This window comes from Equus przewalskii, chromosome 5 (assembly GCF_037783145.1).
Source record: "Equus przewalskii isolate Varuska chromosome 5, EquPr2, whole genome shotgun sequence".
NCBI lineage: Eukaryota > Metazoa > Chordata > Mammalia > Perissodactyla > Equidae > Equus > Equus przewalskii.
The window spans coordinates 49,599,072-49,615,788 of record NC_091835.1 but is presented as its reverse complement, the minus strand read 5'-3'; the positions used below and the strand labels follow the sequence as shown (position 1 = coordinate 49,615,788).

The following is a 16,717-nucleotide window of genomic DNA, read 5'->3' as shown; positions in this document are numbered from 1 at the left end:
CCTCCCAAGCCTCTACAGATAATGAAGAACTTCTGCAGTTTCCACTGGAACTCTGTTCAGATTCACTTCCTTCTCATCCTTTTCCACCAGCTAAAGGTTGGTTAAGCAAGGGAAATGCAAACACAAATCCTAGTGTCTGGTTCCTTGCACTTGCTTCTTCATCGTAGGCAGTCTTACTTAATCTTGGGATGAGGATTTCTTCTTCATTTCCTCATTGTATATTTCTTCATGTTCATAACGGGGGGAGAGTAATGTTCGTCTCATTTTAGTTTCTTGAGTAATCTCATCATAATAAGGTGATTTTTCATATGATATTCCCTTCTTCTTCCTCAAATGTGTTAAATTTTATTTTCAAAGGTTTGGATTTCCCAAAGTTCCTGTTCCCACATGGTATAGTTTATATTTACATTCTATTCAGTAAATTTTTTTCCAGCAACAATCAAACCTTTACAAAAATTTTTGGGTTTTCGTAGACAATACTTATTTTCTTCAGAAGATATGTAGACAGGTTTTGGGTGGGGGCAGTACAATGAGAAAAGGATGAACTTTCTGTCTTTTGGTGCCTTGGTTATAATTGAGAAACATTGTTATGTACTTACAGGATGCTGCCATTTTTTCAAATGCAAAATAATTGTCCCTTAACTGAATAGCAGTAAATTTACTTAGATCTGTACAATCTTTCGAGAAAAATGGGAGGTAGTTTTTTCCATTTCTTTTCTTATTTCAGTACAGTTTTTATTATGAAAATTTCCAGAATTGCTGTACCTTGTTTTATAGCATCACATATATAATAAATGTAATTTGTGTTTTTTCCTAAATTCTTTATTCTGAGAAATGATGTATTTGTTATTTAAAATCAAATTAGCTTTTCTAAGTTTTACATTTTATAATACAAGTGAAATTATGATTTCTACTTGTTAATTATTTTATCTTTCTAAGTTATAACCAAATTAGTTATAATACAGAATTGTTTTATATTCACATTGCATATATGTCAATAGAGTCTTTACTAAATCAGCGCAAGGCTCGTCTGTGTAGATAAAGATCCTGTTTCATGTTTTCAAGAAGAAAAGATAAGCTACTTTCAGATTCTGAGCTTTCTAACTTGGTAACCTCTTTCCTTTTCTTCTGAGTTAAAATTCTAGTTTAGAACTCCATAGAGAACTTTAGCATACCTCAATTCCTTGAAAGAATGAATAGAGAGGAAAAATCAAATCCAAAGATAATCTCAGTTCAGATTTATGAATTAAAAATAACTTCCAGAATAAAAAGCAGAACTGTCAAGATCTTCCTTGAACTGACTAGACAGAATTTTTTTTCTTTTTTAAAACACCGGCTTTATACAGAAACTTCTGTTTCACACAGAGTTAGTTCCAAACCACTTTTAGGTATCATTGCATGTGTCCTTACCCTGCAAGGGACAGGGCTGGGTGGAGGGGGAGGTCAGGGTTGAGGGTGGAGGCAGGGGGGAAAAAGTTAAAACCAAAAACCCAATTAGCAACAAAAAAGATTTGGTCAATTGCCAAGCCATAGGAATATGTATTTGTGGATTTGGAGCCCCTATTAGCTCAGTTTTACCGTGTTGTTAATAGCTACTGAATTCTGTAGAAGATTAGATTTAAACTCTTACAGTTGATAATTTATAGTTTCTCCAGTAGCTTTCAAAATGTTTTCCAAGGTTATTATAACAAGTGCTTATTGTGGTCATGAGTGTATTTTGTACAAATGATACTCTGTGATCTGAGGAACAAGGAAAGAAGAATTTGAGAGGAATAAGTCGTATGTGAACAATAGTAAAATATTTGCAATTCATTGAAGGAGCGTGGAGAGGGGCCCTGAGCTGGCGTAATAAAGCAACAGACCTGGGTTCTCTTCTCAGTTCTACTACTGATAAAGTCGGAGAACTTGGCCCAATTAGCCTCTAATTAAGCCAGTTAAGCCTCGGTTCCTCATCTGTAAAATTCAAAAGGATTAAGATTCTCTGTGGTCTTTAAAATTCTCTGGTTCCTTGGGTTTCTATAGTTCATGGTCCTTCAATTATTAACATGTTCCTGTTATTAAAAACATAAAAGCTAAATTATACCTGAGACATACTGAGCTTCTGTTAATTAAATTGATAAAATTTTCCCAATAGCTTCAAATCAGTTAAACCAATAATTTGTGAACTCTGCTCCTCCAAGCCATAGAGTTTCTTCAGAGGTGCCTCATGGTCTTCTAGGAGGAAGGGTGGGAAGGGAGCGGAGGAGGGTGGGGAAGTGCCAGGACAGGTCTTTGGGCCCCTGCCCCAGAGCTAGAGCAGCTTCGATTCAGTGTGCTTTTGCTTGTTGGTCTCTATCCAGCATGTGATTTTGTTGGAAGGAGGGATTTTAAAAAGTTTGAAAACCGCTGAATCAGATCATGCCGCCTTTATCCTCATCATTGCCATCATCTTCATAACGATCAACATCGTCACATCTAATATTAATAGATATGAAACTTTTCATCCTCAGTGTTGAACTACAAAACCCATGTGCTTTTCCTTGACTATTGCATAAACACTCAACAGTTGATCTGTACCTTTTCGTAAATAGTTTTGTAAATTGTTGTTTATGTTGCATGCTTATTTATTGTCTTTGCTCCCTCAAGTCTTTTCAGGAGGACATGGGCTATACTAAATATATATGAAAAGTTATCTCAAAGTGTTTCAGAAGGTTTGACAATAGAATGGGGTTTGAAAATGTCTGAAGAATGTAGTAATAGAATGTTTTAGTATCAATGTAGTAATTAAGCATTGTAACATGAAGGGAGGCTGTGAATAGAGAATAGAAATATTTGGAAAAAGTTAAGCTTAGCACTTTAGAGGCAACAGACAGGAGAGAGGAAGGTAAGAGTGTTAGGAATAAATATTCAAAAAACTTCTCTGCTTTCTTATATGCAACCACAAGAGGCTTAAAAGTCAACTACTGATACTAAGTAAATAAATATATAGTTTTTATAGTTTTGTTAGGTCACTTAGCTAAGTTGATAGACCCTTTTCTTTTTTTAATTCTGAAAACTTTGAATTCAAATTCTTTTTAATGTTCTTATGACAAGCAGGATGATTTATTAAAATTTTTCATTTCCTTTCATGTTGACAGAGAGGTTTCAAGAGCCATGCACAGTATGTTTAATACTTCCATCTTTTCACTTGTAGATAAACCTTTCCTTATCTTTTCATGTTATTGAAAATGAATGACTATTACATGAAGAAAAGATGCTTCAATTACATGAATCCTAATTAACTGTGTAGAGTAAGCCTGGGCCTGAATTGTCCATCCACGTTCAATTTTTTCCTTCCATCTTTTGTTATATTTGGTTTTGTTTCTCAAGGTAACAAAATAGTTTGATGTATGTCTCAAATTTATGGTTGGTTTGGTGTTACCTTGCTAGTTAGCTTAATTTTTCTGATTTGAAATATTAAAAGATGCTGAGCCTGAGTGATTTCTTAAAGAACAGTATCATGTGAAGGTCATCAAAATTCTTTGATGAATACTATGAGGAACATAGGTGATGTGGCATCAACATAAATTACTTATTTTCATATGAGGCTGTGTTATGAGAAAAAAGGTGGCTATAATAGACTTTATGTAGCACTTCCATGCTTTTTCCTCATCATTAATGTCTACACTTCAGTTTTCTGAGTATCTACCACTTTATTCTGAAGTGGTGTTCAAGAGACTTTAAAAAAAATAGAGACCAAAAGAGATATAGCAAATATAGTAAAAATAGGGAATCTGAGTGAATATAATCTGATTAAGAAAATCAGTGTGATTTTTCTCATAGACTGTAGTTAATTTCCAAATAGATTTTATGCATGTAATTGTTATAAAAGGTTAGTATATTACTTTAGATACATGTCTAAAGACCTAAATCTCGAGATAATAGACACCATATTGTGGGGCTTAAGAACTTATATTAGGCAAAGGTGTGTCAATCATATACCCTTATAAATATATATCAAATACTTTATAAATCTAATCTATAATAGGATAATAGTTTTCATTAAGATTCTGAGAATTTAAGGCTTTAAAAAGGCTTAGTTAAGGCAATTTTAGTTTTATATACTGTTGAATGAAACTGTATAGAAGACAAGTTTTTTTTACCCAGCTTGTTCCTCTTTCATTTGCTGTACGCTGGGCTGATAGCCTGACGTTCAATGGCGTAAGCTGTAGGCTGGCAGGAGTACTCTTTTCATTAAGCAGCTGCTGACTGATGTGACAAGCGTAGGTCAAATTCTGGGTTTCAGTATAAAAGAAAACAAATTGGCTTATCCCCTCAATGCATTGTAGTACATAATTAGGTATCTACATTTGAAGTTTTTTATCTTTATTTTTATTGTAGGTGATATGAGTTACTTTTTGTTAAACCAAATTTGATTTTAAAAGATAGTTTAACTTGTTAAATTACAGTGACTTGCCTCAAATTTTAAACTAGCAATTAGAAATATAAATCTATAGAAACTACAAAAGTTAGTTTTTATTTTTTCCTGCCAACTAATGATTCTGAATTCTTACAAGTATATATAATTCTTTATACTGACTAAAAATATCTTTGTGTATTAACAGTTCATTGCATGTCTGTTTTCTCTCTCTCTCTTTTGTTTTAATATATTTATTTAGTCCTATGGCCAAATGGTAGTGACAATAAGAAATGCTAAAGTTCTCCATGTTATTGACGGCCACAACAAACACTAGGAGGTCCTGAAAGGAGGGAGATGCCAAGGGGAAGGAGAATGAGAGGAAAACAGAAACTGAAGAGTGGGAAATGATTGAAAAACTCATCCAAGAAATGGGAAGGAAGGAGGGAAAGAGAATTGATGGGGAAGTAGGAATAAGGAATCCTCGCTTCTCCAAGGCAGCTTGGAGACAGTGAAATCCAGAGTCAGAGGAAGAGGGAGTAAAAAGCAAAGAAAATTGAATGGGGTTACTGGGAGAAAACAGGGATGATTTGAAAGAGAAGATAGAAAGAATGGGAGTGAGAGGAGGAGTGGCTGCCTGGAACCAGACAGGGAAACACAGGTAGGGATTGAAGAAGAGAGACAAGCGGCTTAGGAGGTTGTACACCTTTAGTTGGAAGCTTTAATGATCCAAATAGAGAAGCTAATTGTCTTTGTCATCTAAGGTATATATTATCTGTGTATTATAGTTGAATTTTTTCCCCTAGTAGACTATCCAAATTGAAGCTATTTATATCTTTTATCTATGCCTTAATTATTTTTAACTATAATATTGTATTTTAATCTACCAGAGAATCTTTTCAGAATTTGCAGGAATTTTTTTAGTTTTAGTAATTTTCTTAAGATGACCAAATAAGATTGTCTCAAATATTTTTTATTTACAGTCATGCGTTGCTTAATAATGGGGATACATTCTGAGAAATGCTTTGTTGGGCGATTTCTTCGTTGTGTGAACATCCTAGAGTGTGCTTACACAAACCTAAATGGTAGAACCTTCTACACACCTAGGCTGTATGGTACTAATCTTAGAGGACCACCATCATATATGCAGTCCATCATTGACCGAAATGTCATTATGTGTCGCATGACTGTGTTCAGAGCAAAGATTATCTGTAAATGCTAATGCTACACAGTGAATAAGTTGTCAGAAGAGTTAGTGGTCAGTGTAGAACTTTCTCATAGCTTGATAATACCTTTGTCATTGGTTATGACAAATGATTTAGGAGAATGGAGAGGTCTCAAACTTTAGAAGCGTAGGAGCATGTATAATTGAGGGAGGAAGAATCCTTGCCACATTTTTTTTCTGTTTGTCATCAATATGCTCATTGCCACCAAACTGACTTTAACCTAGGTTAGTCCATCTCCCCACACCACTAGGACTTGTTAAGTATTGCTAGAATATACTAAGAGAATAAACTGCATATTCTGTTTGCCTCGCTCACTTTCTAGGGTTCTTTGTTTGGGGATAACAGGGTTATCACTTACTGGTGACTTAAAAAAGCACAATCGTGTTTTTCCTGTGTTCAGTGGGAAAGGGGATCGTCAGAGGAGTGGGCTGCTGTGTGGCTTGGTCTAGATACTTTGCAGTCCGAATGGGGACCTACCATAAGAAGTGTTTGAACTCTTCCACATAGATACGCAAATGGCCCACACTGAGCGTTAGCTCCTCAACGAAGCCCGAAAGACTTTCAATGAGCTTTTTGCCTCGAGTATGAAATAGGTTGTCTTTTTTTCAGTATTGGCTTAGAGATTGTGTTTGCATTTGTTTATTTCTTTTTAACTGGAATTACTAATTTGTCAGTGAGCTAGACGGCTTGTATCTGTAGTACCTTCTCTTTTGAAAAGCCTATTACCTGGGAAGCCAGACAGTAATCAGAAGGAGCTGACAGTCGGAGGTCGTTAGATGGTTGAGGTATTCAGACGAGTATGAGGTGCCGATGCTCATCTGCTGCCAGGACCAGCTCATCTTGGGCCTTTTCTCTGAGAGGAAAGTTGAGATTATAGCAGGCATGTTAGAAGATGACCCTGGTCTCCTTAAGTGAGGTAAAAAATCTTCTCCCTTCAACTTTCTCTTAAATATGTCTCCAATTTAAAAACTTGGTTTTTTCGGATTTTAATTCCAATACATGCATATTTGAGGGCAGGGGATAAACATTTTCCCTCACTTTTTCCCCTCTGTGCTCCACCCTTTGTAAAATTTTTCGGGAAAAGTAATAAATGTACATTATGAAAAATTCAAATCTTACAAAAAAAATCGAATAGTCCAAAATAAAGCTCCCTTCATTTCCCTTCCCAAGAAAGAGCTATTTTTAACAGCTTATTGTCTACTCTGCAAAGATAGTCTGTTTAGCCTTTTTTTTTTTTTAAAAAAACACAGATATTTGGAGCTGACCTGGTGGTGTAGTGGCCAAGTTCACACACTCTGCTTTGGTGGCCTGGGTTTGTGGATTCAGATCACAGGTGTGGACCTACACCACTCATCAAGCCATGCTGTGGCAGGTGTCCCACATAAAAAATAGAGGAAGACTGGCGCAGATGTTAGCTCAGGGCCAATCTTCTTCACCAAAAAAACCCATAAAAAACAACAAACAAGCAAAATACAAATATTTTGTGGATCATTGTGTACCTTTGTTTTTTCACTTGATATATTTATACATGGGAGCAGATTCTTTCTACATATTTCAGCTCTTTTTGTGGGCATTCGCCATTATATACAGCTGCTACTGGGGAATTCCATGTTATCTAGGTAATATGGAAGTGTAGAAGATAATTTCATTTTAGTAATTTTCACTTTTTTTTTTAGCTTTTCCCTTCTATCCCTGCATTTTTTAAATCTTTACAGAATTCCTAATGCTGACTGTATTTTCTATAAGTCTGTACTCACCAAGCCTAATACTGCTCAGGAGAGCCCTGGGACCCTCCTGGGATTTGTAAGCCTAGGGTAGGCCATTTGCTCTCCCAGCTTCTGCACTGGGTCTCTTTCGGTGCTGAGGTTGCTAGAGATCTGGTAAACCTTGGAATGTCGGTTCTCTTTTGGTCTTCTTCCTGTAGGTTCTATCTCCTTTTAGGCTTCCAGTGCCCCTCAGGATCCTGAATTAGGAAGACTCTCCCATCTAAATGTACAGTGTGAGGGCATGATGGTCAGGGCATGTCCACAGCATGGTACCCTTACATTTTATGGACCCTACCTAGTGATCCCTTTTTATTCAACAACTCTGTGTATGTAAGAGGAATATTAACCATTGTACGCTCTCCAGTGTTGGCTTATGGTCACTTGCTTTATAAAAATGGGGAGGGGGTGTGGGACATACTTCCATTGTACCCAAGTAGCAGAAACGTTCTGTACAAATTTTATTTTTGAAAAGTATAATTTTTATTCATTTAAGACTATTACCGAAAGATCAACACATTAGGCAGACAAAAATATATATTTACTTAGTTGATAAATTTTTTAGAAAACTGGCTGACTCAAGTTATTCTCAGTGTTTTTTATGAGTTGTTTCTAACTTGGTAACTATTCCTTCAGTTAAAAAATTCTTTGAAACAAACATTCAAATATGCTTGTGTGGGTAGAGCCTGAGCATTAGAAATAGATTATGAAATTTTTTTATAGTACTGTTTAAATTTGTACAATACCTCAGGTATCTATAATAAAAATATAAAATACAGGGAAAATTCTGGATGCTGCTTTGATGAGGTTGCTGGAGAGGGAGTGATTCTAGTTGGGATTCCTGGTTATTTCTGTGGAGAGCAGTTGCTTTTTAGTTCCATAAAGTCTTGATACCACCAGAGGGAGCTGTTGGTAGTGAAGTCCTTGAATGAAGAGGTTGGTGGTGAGGGAGGGTACAGTTAGTAAGCAGCTTGTGTTCATCTCTGAGACACAGGTCATTGCCTTGTCTAATTTTTAATCTCACTGGCTCTTCTCCCCACAAGTATTGCCCTTCCGTGTTTCATTTCAGATTTTCTTCCCAATACATTGACCCTTTTCTCTGTTCAGTTTTCCCACATCCTGCTTTCATCCTACTAACAATTGTTCCTGTGTTTATTTTCTCGTGTCTGTAAAGTTTCTGAAACTCTCTTTGTGTTAGAGTAACAAGTAGTCTTCCTTGGCATGGTATTTGTTAACCGAGCTAGTTGTTGTATTTCGATAGAAACTGCATTTGAAACCTAAATACTTCTGTTTGGTTTGCTTTTATAATGAAGCTGTAAAGATTTCCGTCTGTTCATCTGGGTTATAGAGAGTATTAACAAACAGCAAAGAAGAGATACTGGCTTGTCCTTAGCATCCAAGCTAATGTTGTTCATATTGTCTTATTAGAACACCTGGAGAGTGCAAGTTCTAACTCAGGTATACCAGCTGCACAGAGAGGTGAGTTTGTCTCATTAAGCAAATAGTCACCAAAGGTGTGAAATTCTAGTGTGGTGGTGCATAAACATACAGACATTGGAGAAATGCACTGGACAGTGGAATAGACACCAAACTGTGGCTTTATTGTAGTTAGAATGTGTCTTAAAAATATTTATTAAAGTAATATTCAAATTTTTTAGGATTTTAATAGTTTCAAAGTTTCTAAAAATAAAATTTAGCTCTTTATTTTTTCAGCTTAGTAGTAGTAAAAGTTCTTTTTAAAAGGAAAACTTATGAGGCTCACCCCCCACCTCCCCATCTCCATATTATCAGAAGCTTTGGTGCCAGTCTGGCATGGAAACAGAACATTGAAAAAAAGGACCCTTTGGCTTTCCTGTTACTGATGGTAGAAAGAAGGTATTTTAAAAAAGATAAGTCAACTGGTGGTTTTTTTTTTCATATGTTCTTCCACATTTGATTCGCATTATTTTTATTTTTGATTTTAGGGTAAAACTAGGGAAGGGAATTATTCACAAAGTTTGGATTGTAAATTAAAGTCCTGAAATATAAGCAGCTAAAACATTCTAAAGTAAAAAGAATGGGAAATAAAGTTGGTTAAAATACAGTGTATGGTCCTTTCACTATTTCCATTAGACCCCACTTTGATTCCCTGTCAGAGAGCACACCACTGTGACATCACCAAAAGCGCTCAGCCACTAACTGAGAACCTGGTTTTGGACAAATCAGTGTCTAAAGCTTGACTCTTTACTATCTCTCTTACCTGACTTGAAAAGGACCATTCTTTTTCTAAGTTACAGTTAAATTACATCATCAAAAGGAGTGTTATGACGAGTAAGAGACGTCATCCATATTTTTTCTTTGTTTTTTCTTTTGTTTTCTGTCTGTGTTTTCAGCAACGTCAGTTGATTACAGTTCCTTTGCAGACAGATGCAGCAGCTGGATAGAGCTCATTAAACTGAAAGCTCAGACCATAAGGCGCGGATCAATTAAGACAAGTAGGCGGATGTTTCTACCACGTTATGATCTGAGAAGCGTATCCCTGATTTCCCAGTGGGGAAGGCTAGACCTTACTCCCAGTAATAACATTGCCAATCAGCCATGTATTGGAGTGTGAAAGCTGCAGACTCTAATGGTCACTTAGCAAAAGTTACTGAAGGGCCTTTAGATTTGTTCATTTTAACGGTAGAATTGTGTTCTAAAATTTTACTTTTTGTGAAGGTATTCTTAAAAGTATATAAATAGATATTATGTCCTTCTAATGGAAGGAAATTATGAGCTATCTTGTTGAAGAGACTTCCAGGACCCAAGGTACATGTAGTATATGGCATGTCAGTTTCCTGAGAGTGATACCAGAAGGCTAAGAAAACGAGAGATTTCCAGAGAGAAAGTGCTTAACTCTTATCTCACGGCTAGAATCAGGATCATTACTTATATGTTCTTTATACTCCATGTGTTTTGGTAGACTTTGAGGTAAACGTATTTGAGTGAAAGAGTTTACAGTATATTAAAAGGGAAAGAGCTATGTTTTAGAGGAAAGACTCACAGGATATGGAACCAGCCAGATCTGGTTTTGAATCCTAGAAGTGCCATTTTAACAGCTGTGTGACCTTGGGCAAGTTATTTAACTTCTCTGCCCCTCAGTTTCCTCATGTGCAAAATGGGGATGATAATACCTATGTTGCTGCGTTGTTGTAAGAATTAGATATATATATTCTGGCTTATAGTAGTTCTTTGACAAGCAGTAGCTATTATTATTTATGTTATTTTATAAACAACTTTTAGACAGCCAGGATCATTTGTTAAGTTTTTAAAATTATGAGTTTGATCAAAAAGGTTTGGGAAAGGAACCTATTGTAACTAGTTAACATAAGGTTTATCTACAAGTTGACAATGATGAAGTCTTCTGAAAAAGATGGAAAAAACTGCACTGGGAAATGTAACAACTTTCACACTCTCTTTGTAATAATTTGTTCCTCCAGCAGATAATTTTGAATGCTGTACCGCTTTTTCTTTGTCTTCACTTTGTAACGATCATTGTGTGTGTGGCTACACGGCATCAACATTTTCTTTTGCAGGAATGCCATTTTTCTTCCAAAAGACTTCCATACCAGCATCTCCTCTTCTGTTTTTCTTTCTCTCTTTTTAATTGCATGCGGTGCATGAGCATTTCTTTTCTTTCGTGACATGGCTTAGCCTCACAGAGAGCTGAATGTTGTCACCACTTCTTTGGAAACCTTAGGGAGTAACTGAGTTATCCACGTCTGATCTTGAGGCTTTTCTCTCTTTCTCTGATTTTAGCTGTGACAGTTGAAAAAACAAGTCCAATGGGTGAAGGAAATTTCCGGAATCGTTCTGCCGCACCTTGTGCAAATTCTACAGTTGGGGTGGTTAAGATGACACCTCTTTCTTTCATTCCGGGAGCAAAAATAACTAAATATCTTGGGATAATCAACATGTTTTTTATTCGGGAAACCACTTCTCTTCGTGAGGTAATTTTATACATGTTATTTCATTGTTTTTGTGAATTTTCTCTGATTGAAGATATTAGTAACAAAACCAAACAGGTTTCAAATTGTTAGTTTTTACTAAAAGTAACACGCAATTTTTTTCAGTAATCTGGATTGATTCTAGATTACACTTATCAAATTTGATATAGTAGCTAGTATTATCACAAGAATTATGTTGGGTTTAAACCCATTTATTATTAGAAATTCCACATCCTTATCGTATGGTAAATAAAACAGATTTATTTACGTTTGATTCGAGGTTTCAAATAGCCCTGAAAGAACAGCTTTGTTTTCTCAGTAGTTATTTGCCTGAGATATATTTAAATAGCAATTTTTAAAAGTTTACATTTATAAACAGTAAGGGACTATATTATAGATAGATGTCTATGAGGATAGTTTATGTAATTTAGCTCTATCATTTTCTCCCTCTGAAAAACAGTGAACCAAATGTGACTGGAACATGGTTCAGAATGGCAGATGTGGATACAGAGAAGTTTCATTGTTTATATTTCCCATCAGTTTATCTGAATGATGATGGGAACAATTTGATAGAGGGAGACGGTGAAGATGGAGGAACAATTTGAATTCTTCCCCTGCCGTTTATTTACTAGCTCTGTGATCATAGCTAGTCATGGGCGTATTACAGATTCTCTGAGCTTCAATTTCATCATCTGTAGAGTAAGGATAGTAATCTGTATCATAGATACCTGCTCAGTAAAGCTTGGTTGGTTTGTTCATTCATTCAGCAAATCTCCGTTATGAAGGAAATTAAAATTATCATCCATTATATTAAGACCATTTAAGCTGTTTTAATACATATTCTTTGACATGTTATCTACATTCATGTGCACATGTGCATAGTTTGATTTTCTTGTGCATTACTGTTTAGGAGGGAGGAGTCAGTGGGTTTCTCCATGCTTTCATTGCTGAAGTGTTTGCAATGGTGCGAGCTCATGTCGCTGCGTTAGGAGGGAATGCTGTTGTCTCCTACATAATGAAGCAGTGTGTCTTCATGGAGAATCCAAATAAAAACCAGGTGAGATGTAGTTAAAAATCTCTGGTGGGGGAGGCTTTGAATTTCTCCCGTGCTCTTTCCACCTCCACCCTCCTTCCCAAAAGAGAATTACTCTTCAGAGGTCTTTGATTCTAGATTCTTAAAACATGTTAATGAATTTATTAATAACCATGGTCATACATAGGTCAGATGCTGTTTTTACATCCCAGGTGACTAGTTATTATTCTTAAATGCCTCTGGAAGTTACTGTTTCCACCATCTTCTTGGTGGGTCTTTGGAATACAGTCATACGTCACACAACAACTTTTCGGGCAGTGACGGACCACGTATGTGACAGTGGTCCCATAAGATTAGTACCATAAGGCCCAGGTGTTTAGTAGGCTATACCATCTAGTTTGTGTAAGTACTGTAGGAAAGGAAGAAATTTTCCTTTTCCCTTCTAGTTTCTTCTGGCTCATCTAAGCATTAAATTGACATGAGACAGATTAACAAGAGGAAACCAACAAAAGTTTGATAACATATGTACATGGGAGAAACCCAGGAAACCTGAGTTACTCTCCAAAAATGGCTGAAGCTCTCACTTTACATATCATCCTCTCTAAAGACAAAAGATGTTGGGAGTGGGGAGAGTCAAGGACTTCAAAGGGAAGGAAGGCAATTCACAGAAGATGAAAAGGAGCAGACTTTGGGAAAACAAGTGTTTGACCACACAGAAACAGAAGAACACAGAGGGGAGCCCCAACAAACAGGCTTCTCTAGGTTCCTCCCTGTGTACCATCTAGTTCTTGGTATGCTAAGGTGATAGCTCACTTCTTGAGACAGACTTTTTTTAATCTGAATTCTTTTAGGCAGTTAAGGGGGAGGTAACAAGAAAAACTTTGTGAGTCTTTTGTTACTTAAAAATAATCAGCCTAAAATAATCCTCATGTTAAGGAGACACATTTTGGGGTGGCAAATTTTGTTCCTCTTCAGTACACTCTGTAATGTTTGCACAATGGTGAAGTCACCTAACAAAACATTTCTCAGAACGTGTGCCCGTGGTTAAGCCATGCTTGACTGTGCAGTGATGGCTGACGAGGAGAGTTAGATGCTCTCTAGTTTGGACTGTGATGCTCTCCAGTTCCAAGTGCCATGATGGGACCACACTGTTTATTTCTAATTAATATAATTCTGTTAATGGGGGCAAAGGAGTGTTGCTTAGGTTAAATTTTAGGATACATTTCTTTTATCAGTTTTGTTAACATAATAACTTACTTAAAATTGTTAAAGATTCCTTTACGAAATTAAACAACTGTATTAATGGTTTTTTGAGTTTTCTTTCCTATGAATTACCTTCTAATCCTTTGCTCATTGTTTCTATTGGTTTGTCTATCTTTTCTCTAATGACTTATAAGCCTGTGCTTTTACGGCTATACAGGACCGCACCTAGTCTAACAGAAGAATACGAGCATATTGTTGAGTTTGTGACGGAACATGTCCTGTCGTTCTTATAGGCACAGTGTCTGATAAACGTAAGTGGTGATGCAGTGGTCTTTGCTCGTGAATCTGAGTTAGAAGTGGTGTCAACGCAGCAGCCCGCTGCCAACTGCCAGCCAGCGTGTACCGGAGGAGAAGTTACGACCTGAAGAAAATGAGAAAGAGCTCAGCTAAATGAAATCCATCTGTCTCCATGGTTTTGTCATTAATTTTCTTACTAGAAAAATGAGCTTTATTGGAGATAATTAAGAAAGAATTATGGGTGGATTTGATTTGTCTGGAATCTCTTGGAGGCATAGAATTTTCGAATCTTGATGTTTTCTTTGCCAAGCCTAGACAGTCAGGCCCCATGGAATCTCGACCCTGCAATAAGGTCAGATAAATTTCTCAGAGAACCATAGCAAAGATGGAAGCTATTTGTAATTTATGTTGATTTTAATAACATCCTAATTTAAAAGATGAAATGGTAAGATTATCAGCAAATTAGGATAGCTACCCTAGTGTAATTTAGACAAACCAAGCAAGAAATTCACAAATTGTTAATAAATAAATAATCTGATTTGAGGAATGTGTGGGGAAAATGGAGAAAAGTTTTCAGAAGAGTATGTGGGTTTTCAAACGTGTTTTCTTTTGATGAGGAATTTGGTAACAACTGGAAGGGAAAGTGGTTCAGCAAAAGAAGTGAAAATTCTGCAGTTTATATCTGTAATATGTCCTAACTACTGTAAACGGAAAAGTAATTTATCAGAGCCAGTGTCCCTCTGTTCAAAGTTTTAATAATGTCTCTAAGGAGGCAAGAAAAAAATTACCGTGTAACTTTGTTACTGGCCAAACTTCAGTTAGTGTTTCATTGTCTAGAAGAGGCTTGACTTCAGCTGGGAAGAAAAGGTCAGTGAATTTTGTTGAAGTAGTTAAAATATAAGTGATCTGGTAGGAATATAAAATTATTTTCTAATAAAATCATACTGCACTCCCATCAAATAAGCAGAATTCTAGTAATATCTTAGGGATTTTTGAAGGTGAGTTAGACTGTATTTGGCATAGAATTTGAAAACGTAACTTGAATGTAAATATGCTACAAAATGATGAATGTATACTTAGAAATACTTTTTTGGTCAATGCCAAATACCTGTTATAAATGAACCTTGAAAAGTACATTCCTCCTTTGCACAATAAAATTTCTTTATAAAACTCATGGTTTTGCTCTTCCACGATAACAAACTGCTCTAAAGATTAGGAGTCATTTCCTTGTTATCACAGGTGTCAATATTTTTCTGTATTTTGTTTATAATTTTATTTTTTAAATAAAAAGTTTATAAAGATGAAGTGGAATGTACCTAAATCGCTTTTTTGCCTCCTCGATGTGGTACTCTCTGTAGTCTGAAATCACTTTCCATCTGTTCATCTCCATTCATTCCTTCAGTCAACAAATGTCTGTGGTGTAGCTACTGTTTGCAAGGCCCTGTCTTAATTTTGAGGAAAAAAAAAAGATACATATTTATATGTAATTGTGGCATTTTGGTAGGTAGGTATTCATTCAACAACCATTTATTGAATGCCAGGGCACAGTTATAGGCAGTGAACAGAACATGCCTAAGTTCCTGCTCTCATGGAGCTTATTTTCAATGGCTACACAAGTAAATAATTTGTAAAATGTGGTATATAGTATTAGAACAATTGCTAATGTTTATTGAATGCTTACTATGTGCCAGGCAGTCTAATAAATATATTTTTGTGCTAACCCTTTTAATCTGTACAGAAACCCTGTGAGATAGGTACTATTGTAAAGCCCCATTTTATAGTTGAGGAAGCTGAGTAGAGAGTTTATGCGATTTGCCCAAAGGTACAGGGAGTAGTCGAGTGGAAATTCAAGCACAGGCAATCTGGCTCTAAAACCTCTACTATTAAGTGAGAAAATGCTTGTAGCCTGGGATGAAGGTAGCTTTCCAGAGGAAAGGATGTTTAAGCTCTGTCCAGGGAAAATAGATAGTTCACTGGAATTGACTATTTGTTCATAGTTTTATTCATCCGTCCGTCCATCCATCCATCCGTTCGTCTATTCATCCATCCAACAGCTATTTTGTGATTGCCTAGTATGTTTCAGAGTCCTATCTAGGCAGGGGAATAATTATATAACTGTATCACTCACTGAGTACGTGTTTTGTGCCATATTCTGTGCGTATACATTATTACTAATTAAAACTAGCCAGGTGGCACTATCTTCATTTTGGTACGAACAGTTGTATACTCAACAGTGGCCCAGGCTGACTTCCAGAAAAGCTGGAGTTTCTTTAACCACTCAGGCTTGCTGGCTGTCTGCTCACACGGGCCATTTGTTCCTGCGGGCTGCATTTGAAACACAATCAGCCCATGTCAAGACTGGCTTCTTCCAGAAAAACCAGTGTCACCCTCTGTTGCCCCAAGAGCTGCTGCTGTTCCCCTATGTGTGGATTCTCTCAGAAACATGATCATTTTAAACACACGGGCTGGGACTTACTCTTGGAAATATCCTGAGGCCACTTGCAGTATTTACAGCATCCCTCACATCTCTTTCATTCTTCATTGCTGCCCCAAAGGGTAAACTACACAATTTAACCAACACTTTGTGAATTTGCTACGCTCCCTGTCCCACTTCCTCCTCCTCCTCTTCCATAATCCATTACCATCTGGCTTTCATCTCCTGCTCTGCCACTGAACTTGAACATGCCAAGGATGCAAATATTGGCTTGCAGTGTTGCAGAATTGGATAGCTGACAAGCTTTTTTATGCGTACGGATATCATTTTTCATAAATGCATAAATGGGATCATACAATTTTTAAATAGAATGGTTTTATTTTTTACCTTTTTGCCTGACTTTCTCTTCTTCCCCATCACA

General features: G+C 36.4%; 1 protein-coding gene across 50 annotated transcripts in view; it reads left to right on the top strand.

Annotated features, from left to right (window-relative positions):
* C2CD5 (C2 calcium dependent domain containing 5) overlaps positions 1-15,167 on the top strand; it is an 88,840-nt gene extending 73,673 nt beyond the window's left edge. For 18 of the 50 annotated variants that reach the window (XM_070619284.1, XM_070619276.1, XM_070619278.1 and 15 more), the window contains 6 exons: positions 10-96; positions 8,793-8,843; positions 9,737-9,838; positions 11,142-11,332; positions 12,240-12,386; positions 13,859-15,167. In XM_070619284.1, the coding sequence (XP_070475385.1) occupies positions 10-96; positions 8,793-8,843; positions 9,737-9,838; positions 11,142-11,332; positions 12,240-12,386; positions 13,859-13,990 (710 nt within the window). In that variant the 3' untranslated portion in view covers positions 13,991-15,167. The remainder of the gene's footprint in view (positions 1-9; positions 97-8,792; positions 8,844-9,736; positions 9,839-11,141; positions 11,333-12,239; positions 12,387-13,858) is intronic. The other 32 variants (XM_070619297.1, XM_070619283.1, XM_070619289.1 and 29 more) reach the window with 4 other exon arrangements.
* Positions 15,168-16,717: the final 1,550 nt, after the last annotated feature.